This window comes from Pan paniscus, chromosome 6 (assembly GCF_029289425.2).
Source record: "Pan paniscus chromosome 6, NHGRI_mPanPan1-v2.0_pri, whole genome shotgun sequence".
In the NCBI taxonomy this organism is placed as follows: domain Eukaryota; kingdom Metazoa; phylum Chordata; class Mammalia; order Primates; family Hominidae; genus Pan; species Pan paniscus.
The window spans coordinates 143,995,012-144,004,559 of NC_073255.2; the positions used below are offsets into that span (position 1 = coordinate 143,995,012).

The following is a 9,548-nucleotide window of genomic DNA, read 5'->3' on the forward strand; positions in this document are numbered from 1 at the left end:
TAGAGTTTTGCATGATCAGTTCATGATGAAAATTCCTGAGGCTGCTCCTTGATAAAATTCACCAAGAAAGGAACACACTGCAACATATACTGTTTTGGCTTCCAAGACTACATGTGGGTCAACATGTTATTTAATCCCTAATACTTTTCTAAGATCCCAACTGGAACCAATAATATTAGATACCTGGGTTGGAGTAGGGCTACCAAAAGTAGAATTTGTGAAGACTGTTGAAGTTCACAGGTAAAGCATGCAGATGATAGTACCTTGTTTCCTAGTTATATTTTTGAAGCACTAAGCAAATGATTAAAATGGATTTTTAATAGATTCTGTAATTTTTGTATCACAGCCTTATACTGTTTTGTGCTCTTTATCTGAAATGCAGTCTTTTCCTTTATATGGGAAACAAGATTCAAGGTCTTTGAGACTGAGAGAAAGAATTGTTTTAGAAGACAAATACATAAGTAAATCTTTCGATCAACACCCCTCTCCCATTGCTGAGTGTGTGTGTGTGTGTGTGTGTGTGTGTGTGTGTGTATGTGTGTGTTAGAGCAGTCAGGGATTGGGAAGAAATGGAGTCAAGCAAGATTAAAGTTCTGCTATATAAACTAGTAAATAACAAAGCAAAGAGCATGTTTTAAATGATTTTTTAAGGTTTTATTTTGAAATAATTATAGATTCACAGGAAGTTGCAAAAATAGTTTTGAGAGGTCCCGTGTACTCTTCACCCAGTTTCTCCTAATGCGTTTTGCATCACTGTTAATAACAATATCAAAACTAGGAAAATGACATTGGCATAATTCACAGACCATATTCAGTTTTCACCAGTTTTACATACACTTAGAGAGTGCTTTAAAAATAGTTAAAAATTACTCAGCAGTTAATAGACCTATTATGATTCAGAACACTCGAAAACTTAATATGAAGCTTTTATGAAAACCTGATACAAGAATAAGGGAAAGGAGATATGCTATACTTAGGGTTTATTAAGGATATTCTTACATATTTGTTGTCTTTTAAGCATTTATAAATATACATATACGCCCTATATTCTAAAAATCTAAATTCAACATTTATTTTTGTGATAGAATCAGATGCTAAACTTCTTGAATTTGTATTAAGGAGTTTTGAAATATTTTGTTTCTCCAGAATCACTTTGAGAGGCTTAGAGAAGTCAGTGTCTGTATTATTATCTTCCATATTGTATTGTTTAATTCAGACTGCATCATTGGAGATCAAGGCAGAGTTCATTAAGAAACAAAAGCAAGAAAGAACAGGTATATGGGTAGAGCAACACTTTTCTTTTAGAAGTCCTTCCAAAGCCTTGAAATGGAATGTCAGTAGGCTAGCATGTCAGAGTTTGGTCCTCAGTTGACTGTAGTGAAAATGTCAAGGCCCACATCTGCTGCTTCCGGCTCCATCTGGATGCTTTCTGCTCTTTGCAAGTTGATGGCTTATCTTGGGTCACCACACCAATGCTTGCAATGTTAGGATGACGCAGGGTGCACGTCTCGGCACTTCCTCAGGAGCACAGGATCCGCAGACATGTTTCTGCCAACTAAGGGGACGCTGCTGGCATACACAGCAGTGTTGCCATTTCCAACTATGTATGCTGTTATCTAGGCTGAAATTTGGGTGAAATTCTTACCCCTGTGTTGCCACATTTTCTTGGTTTTTTAGCAGAAATACAGTGGTAGAGAATATATTATTTCAAGGCCAGGCACAGTGGCTCACGCCTGTAATCCCAGCACTTTGGGAGGCTGAGGCAGGTAGATCACTTCAAGGTCAGGAGTTCGAGACCAGCCTGGCCAACATGGTGAAACCCCATCTCTAATAAAAATACAAAAAAATAAATAAATACGGGTTCTAGATCCCTGAGGAATTGCTACACTGTCCTCCAAAATGGTTGAACCAATCTACATTCCCACCAACAGTGCAAAAGCATTCCTATTTCTCCACAGCCTCACCAGCATCTATCGTTGCTTGACTTTTTAATAATTGCCATTCTGACTGGCGTGAGATGGTTTCTCATTATGGTTTTGATTTGCATTTCTCTAATGATCAGTAATGATCTTTTTTTCATTTTTTTTTTTTGGCTGCATAAATATCTTCTTTTGAGAAGTGTCCGTTCATATCCTTTGCCCACTTTTTGATGGCAGAAATACCATTTGACCCAGAAAACCCATTACTGGGTATATACCCAAAGGAATATAAATCATTCTGCTATAAAGACACATGCACACATATGTTTATTGCAGCACTATTTACAATAACAAAGACATGGAACCAACCCAAATGCCCATCAGTGATAGACTGGATAAAGAAAACGTGGTACATATATACCATGGAGTACTATGCAGCCATAAAAAAGAATGAGATAATGTCCTTTGCAGGACATGGATGAAGCTGGAAGCCATCATTCTCAGCAGACTAACACAGGAGTAGAAAACTAAACACCGAATGTTCTCACTCATAAGTGGGAGTTGAACAGTAAGAACACATGGACACAGGGAGGGGAACATCACACACCGGGGCCTGTCAGGGGGTGGGGAGTGAAGGTAGGGAGAGTATTAGGACAGATACCTAATGCATGCGGGGCTTAAAACCAGACAGGTTGATAGGTATAGCAAACCTCCATGGCACATGTCTACCTGTGTAACAAACCTGCATGTTCTCCACATGTATCCCTGATTTAAAGTAAAATTTTAAAAAAAGGAAAAAAAAATTAGCTGGGTGTGGTAGCACATGCCTGTAATCCCAGCTACTTGGGAGGGTGAGGTGGGAGAGTCGCCTGAATCCAGGAGGTGGAGGCTGCAGTGAGCTGAGATTGCACCACTGCACTCCAGCCTGGGTGACAGAGCGAGACTCCATCTTGGGGGGGAAAAAGAAAGTATTATTTCAAATAATTTTACAAATGAAATCATTACTACATAATTGTCCATCAAAACCTCTTGATTTAGGGCCGGGCGTGGTGGCTCACGCCTGTAATCCCAGCACTTTGGGAGGCCGAAGCAGGCAGATCTGGAGGTCAGGAGATCAAGACCATCCTGGCTAACACGTTGAAACCCCGTCTCTACTAAAAATACAAATAAATTAGCCGGGCGTGGTGGCAGACGCCTGTAGTCCCAGCCACCCAGGAGGCTGAGGCAGGAGAATGGTGTGAACCCGGGAGGTGGAGCTTGCAGTGAGCCGAGATCGCGCCACTGCATTCCAGTCTGGGCAACAGAGTGAGACTCCGTCTCAAAAAAAAAAAAAACCTCTTGATTTAGAAACCGAGACAGCTTGTTCCCTTAGGATTTCACTTTTCAGGTGAATATGTGTACTTTGGGGTTGGATCAATTTTAGGGATATGAAAGGTAACAAGATTGTTGTCAATTAATTTGCATTTTCACCGTCTGTTTTTGTTATTGATTCCAATAGGGAGATTCGGCTGATTCTTTTTTCATTGTAGAATCTGGAGAAGTGAAAATTACTATGAAAAGAAAGGTAAGCATTCTAAGTCCTCAGAACCCACATACTGTTAGCAAGGAACACAACAGATCTACTTTTTGATGTTTAGACTGAGGTTAATTTTATTTTTCATAAGCTGAGGAAAAGCTCATCTTTTTAATTGCCTTGTCAGGGTAAATCAGAAGTGGAAGAGAATGGTGCAGTAGAAATCGCTCGATGCTCGCGGGGACAGTACTTTGGAGAGCTTGCCCTGGTAACTAACAAACCTCGAGCAGCTTCTGCCCACGCCATTGGGACTGTCAAATGTTTAGGTAGGGATTGCAACAGTGGGCGTGCTTCTGCTGGTTGAACTTATGTTTGCATTTTATGTATTCATGTTGAGTGAATCATTTTATTGGGTTCACAGGTTTTGTGGTCCCCACAAAAGGTAACAAGATTAGGACTCACTGCCTTATAAAATCAATTTGTGGAAGCCATTTTTTCTTCGAAATTTTTACATCCAGATACATTTTGCTCTTTTGTGTATATATGAAATAACATCCCATATTAGTCATTAAAATAAGAGTTCCAAGTACCATGTTTTATATGGAATCTCTCAAATAAGCAACATGTGCTATGTTCCTCAAAAGAGAAGGCTAAAGTACTATTTTTATAAAGTCCGTTATTAAGATCTGCGGGGAATGCTGACATGTTGTGAGAATCCTTACTCATTACAGTATTGGGACACAAAGGTTCAGGTTTGTCAAAGCACAGTCAAATGTTCTTTGCTGTTCAGTTGTTATTACTATTTTACCAGAGTAGCTTGGCAGAAATGTCATCTTCAGGTGCAGACATCTGTATATATCTGAGATTATATATCTGAGAAATCACTTACTTTGATAAGAAAATACAGTTTAGAAGGTGGCAATATGGAGGGTATTTTAAGAAAATTGATCTCACAGTTATTACCCTCTCTGTGCTTTTCATCCATAATTCAATAGCATAAACTTAATGTTTTTAAGATTTGCAAGGATCCTTAGAATTAACTTCTTAGAGAAGTCATTCTTTAAAAGGGTTTAAATAAGTATAATATTAATCAAGTGTTAAATTTGGATGGAACAGAAGATGATTAGAAACTGGCAGGTAATTTCCCTAAGTAGGGCTATTAGAAAGAGTAAAGGTGAGTGAGTGAAAGTCTATTAGAGTAAAGGTGAGTGAGTGAAAGTCTATTAGAGTAAAGGTGAGTGAGTGAAAGTCTATTAGAGTAAAGGTGAGTGAGTGAAAGTCTATTAGAAAGAGTAAAGGTGAGTGAGTGAAAGTCTATTAGAAAGAGTAAAGGTGAGTGAGTGAAAGTCTATTAGAGTAAAGGTGAGTGAGTGAAAGTCTATTAGAGTAAAGGTGAGTGAGTGAAAGTCTATTAGAGTAAAGGTGAGTGAGTGAAAGTCTATTAGAGTAAAGGTGAGTGAGTGAAAGTCTATTAGAAAGAGTAAAGGTGAGTGAGTGAAAGTCTATTAGAAAGAGTAAAGGTGAGTGAGTGAAAGTCTATTAGAAAGAGTAAAGGTGAGTGAGTGAAAGTCTATTAGAAAGAGTAAAGGTGAGTGAGTGAAAGTCTATTAGAAAGAGTAAAGGTGAGTGAGTGAAAGTCTATTAGAAAGAGTAAAGGTGAGTGAGTGAAAGTCTATTAGAAAGAGTAAAGGTGAGTGAGTGAAAGTCTATTAGAAAGAGTAAAGGTGAGTGAGTGAAAGTCTATTAGAAAGAGTAAAGGTGAGTGAGTGAAAGTCTATTAGAAAGAGTAAAGGTGAGTGAGTGAAAGTCTATTAGAAAGAGTAAAGGTGAGTGAGTGAAAGTCTATTAGAAAGAGTAAAGGTGAGTGAGTGAAAGTCTATTAGAAAGAGTAAAGGTGAGTGAGTGAAAGTCTATTAGAGTAAAGGTGAGTGAGTGAAAGTCTATTAGAGTAAAGGTGAGTGAGTGAAAGTCTATTAGAGTAAAGGTGAGTGAGTGAAAGTCTATTAGAAAGAGTAAAGGTGAGTGAGTGAAAGTCTATTAGAAAGAGTAAAGGTGAGTGAGTGAAAGTCTATTAGAGTAAAGGTGAGTGAGTGAAAGTCTATTAGAGTAAAGGTGAGTGAGTGAAAGTCTATTAGAGTAAAGGTGAGTGAGTGAAAGTCTATTAGAGTAAAGGTGAGTGAGTGAAAGTCTATTAGAAAGAGTAAAGGTGAGTGAGTGAAAGTCTATTAGAAAGAGTAAAGGTGAGTGAGTGAAAGTCTATTAGAAAGAGTAAAGGTGAGTGAGTGAAAGTCTATTAGAAAGAGTAAAGGTGAGTGAGTGAAAGTCTATTAGAAAGAGTAAAGGTGAGTGAGTGAAAGTCTATTAGAAAGAGTAAAGGTGAGTGAGTGAAAGTCTATTAGAAAGAGTAAAGGTGAGTGAGTGAAAGTCTATTAGAAAGAGTAAAGGTGAGTGAGTGAAAGTCTATTAGAAAGAGTAAAGGTGAGTGAGTGAAAGTCTATTAGAAAGAGTAAAGGTGAGTGAGTGAAAGTCTATTAGAAAGAGTAAAGGTGAGTGAGTGAAAGTCTATTAGAAAGAGTAAAGGTGAGTGAGTGAAAGTCTATTAGAAAGAGTAAAGGTGAGTGAGTGAAAGTCTATTAGAGTAAAGGTGAGTGAGTGAAAGTCTATTAGAGTAAAGGTGAGTGAGTGAAAGTCTATTAGAGTAAAGGTGAGTGAGTGAAAGTCTATTAGAGTAAAGGTGAGTGAGTGAAAGTCTATTAGAGTAAAGGTGAGTGAGTGAAAGTCTATTAGAGTAAAGGTGAGTGAGTGAAAGTCTATTAAAGGTGAGTGAGTGAAAGTCTATTAGAGTAAAGGTGAGTGAGTGAAAGTCTATTAGAAAGAGTAAAGGTGAGTGAGTGAAAGTCTGTTAATTTTTTTTCAATAATAGATTATTATACTCACATCAAAGAAAACCTGAGAAATACAGAAAATGTAGAAAAAACATACCACCGCCACTCAGTGATTTCTGCTATTATAATTCCTTCTTGTCCTTTTTATTTGTGTGGGCTTCCAGTTGTTAAACAGTTTTCCAAACAACTTTTAAAGTTCATTATAGCTTAGGAATGTTCTTATTTTATTACACCAAATTTTAAAATTCTTTTAGGTAAATATATACACGATAAATTAATCATTCCTTAGTGGTAAATACTTTGAAGGTTTTGGCTCCAACTTTTTTGTGGGGAGCAATTTTTTGTGCACAGAAGACTTTTCTGTATTATAGGAGTTTTCCTTAGAAATGGTTTTCAGGAGTGGGTTTTTAAAAAATTAACTTTTGACACATATTGCCAGATTACTTGTATTTGTACGCTACTAGCAGTGCCATAATGCCCATTCACCCTATTCTTGTAAACATTGCCTTTTTTATCTTTTTATCTTTAATTTAAAAGGCAAAGAAGATCTATTTTAATTTGTACTTTTATGTATAGAGTATGATCATATTTTCTATTTATATATTATAAATCCAGTTTTAAAATCCAGGAGACAGGCAAGCAAAGTGATTTCTAGCATGTACTTATAGAAGTAAACAAAAGCATTATGTCAGCTGCCATTTTTGGATTGCATAGACATAGTATGGCAGCAAAACTTACAAAAGGTTAGCACTTGGCCTTCACAACATGGCATTTTAAACCCTGAGAAGGGAACACAGGATAGAAAACACTCTTGTGCCACCCTTGAGGAGTTCACATTGCTAAGGTGGAGACAGCACATTTATTTTTTAAAATTCTAAGGTCTTTCCATGATAGTCCCTCATTCTTTTCTCAGCTTGGACCAGGAACCTCCCACCAACTTAGCATTGCTCATCATATTGCCGAGGGACTGCAGAGTGTGGTCCAAGAGTGTGGCCCTGGCTGCTTCCTTTTTCAAGTGGAACATTTTTATCATTATGCTTTTTCTTGTATTTTATAGTATTTACCTAAAATATCATTGCATTATTGATATATATGGAGTCGGTATCGTAAATGACTTAGAAATTCTGCAGATTTGCAAAGAATGTTATTTAAAAAAAATCTTCTCTTTTCTCAGCAATGGATGTGCAAGCATTTGAAAGGCTTCTGGGACCTTGCATGGAAATTATGAAAAGGAACATCGCTACCTATGAAGAACAGTTAGTTGCCCTGTTTGGAACAAACATGGATATTGTTGAACCCACTGCATGAAGCAAAAGTATGGAGCAAGACCTGTAGTGACAAAATTACACAGTAGTGGTTAGTCCACTGAGAATGTGTTTGTGTAGATGCCAAGCATTTTCTGTGATTTCAGGTTTTTTCCTTTTTTTACATTTACAACGTATCAATAAACAGTAGTGATTTAATAGTCAATAGGCTTTAACATCACTTTCTAAAGAGTAGTTCATAAAAAAATCAACATACTGATAAAATGACTTTGTACTCCACAAAATTATGACTGAAAGGTTTATTAAAATGATTGTAATATATAGAAAGTATCTGTGTTTAAGAAGATAATTAAAGGATGTTATCATAGGCTATATGTGTTTTACTTATTCAGACTGATAATCATATTAGTGACTATCCCCATGTAAGAGGGCACTTGGCAATTAAACATGCTACACAGCATGGCATCACTTTTTTTTATAACTCATTAAACACAGTAAAATTTTAATCATTTTTGTTTTAAAGTTTTCTAGCTTGATAAGTTATGTGCTGGCCTTGGCCTATTGGTGAAATGGTATAAAATATCATATGCAGTTTTAAAACTTTTTATATTTTTGCAATAAAGTACATTTTGACTTTGTTGGCATAATGTCAGTAACATACATATTCCAGTGGTTTTATGGACAGGCAATTTAGTCATTACGATAATAAGGAAAACAGTGTTTTAGATGAGAGATCATTAATGCATTTTTCCCTCATCAAGCATATCTCTGCTTTTTTTTATTTTGCAATTCTCTGTATTCTATGTCTTTAAAAATTTGATCTTGACATTTAATGTCACAAAGTTTTGTTTTTTTAAAAAGTGATTTAAACTTAAGATCCGACATTTTTTGTATTCTTTAAGATTTTACACCTAAAAAATCTCTCCTATCCCAAAAATAATGTGGGATCCTTATCAGCATGCCCACAGTTTATTTCTTTGTTCTTCACTAGGCCTGCATAATACAGTCCTATGTAGACATCTGTTCCCTTGGGTTTCCGTTCTTCCTTAGGATGGTTGCCAACCCACAATCTCATTGATCAGCAGCCAATATGGGTTTGTTTGGTTTTTTTAATTCTTAAAAACATCCTCTAGAGGAATAGAAACAAATTTTTATGAGCATAACCCTATATAAAGACAAAATGAATTTCTGACCTTACCATATATACCATTAGGCCTTGCCATTGCTTTAATGTAGACTCATAGTTGAAATTAGTGCAGAAAGAACTCAGATGTACTAGATTTTCATTGTTCATTGATATGCTCAGTATGCTGCCACATAAGATGAATTTAATTATATTCAACCAAAGCAATATACTCTTACATGATTTCTAGGCCCCATGACCCAGTGTCTAGAGACATTAATTCTAACCAGTTGTTTGCTTTTAAATGAGTGATTTCATTTTGGGAAACAGGTTTCAAATGAATATATATATACATGGGTAAAATTACTCTGTGCTAGTGTAGTCTTACTAGAGAATGTTTATGGTCCCACTTGTATATGAAAATGTGGTTAGAATGTTAATTGGATAATGTATATATAAGAAGTTAAAGTATGTAAAGTATTACTTCAGCCACATTTTTAGAACACTGTTTAACATTTTTGCAAAACCTTCTTGTAGGAAAAGAGAGCTCTCTACATGAAGATGACTTGTTTTATATTTCAGATTTTATTTTAAAAGCCATGTCTGTTAAACAAGAAAAAACACAAAAGAACTCCAGATTCCTGGTTCATCATTCTGTATTCTTACTCACTTTTTCAAGTTATCTATTTTGTTGCATAAACTAATTGTTAACTATTCATGGAACAGCAAACGCCTGTTTAATAAAGAACTTTGACCAAGGCTATAAATGCCACGTACATTATTTTCAGTATTGTTGGTTATATTTAAATTTTCCTTACAATAAAGCACACTTTTATAATAAAA

General features: G+C 36.0%; 1 protein-coding gene across 1 annotated transcript in view; it reads left to right on the top strand.

Moving 5' to 3' along the window:
* The window catches only part of PRKAR2B (protein kinase cAMP-dependent type II regulatory subunit beta), a 119,958-nt gene extending 110,410 nt beyond the window's left edge, over positions 1–9,548 (top strand). Inside the window, exons 9-11 of the mRNA XM_003811199.5 lie at positions 3,418–3,483; positions 3,620–3,758; positions 7,492–9,548. Coding sequence (XP_003811247.1) covers positions 3,418–3,483; positions 3,620–3,758; positions 7,492–7,625 — 339 coding nt within the window. The 3' untranslated portion in view covers positions 7,626–9,548. The remainder of the gene's footprint in view (positions 1–3,417; positions 3,484–3,619; positions 3,759–7,491) is intronic.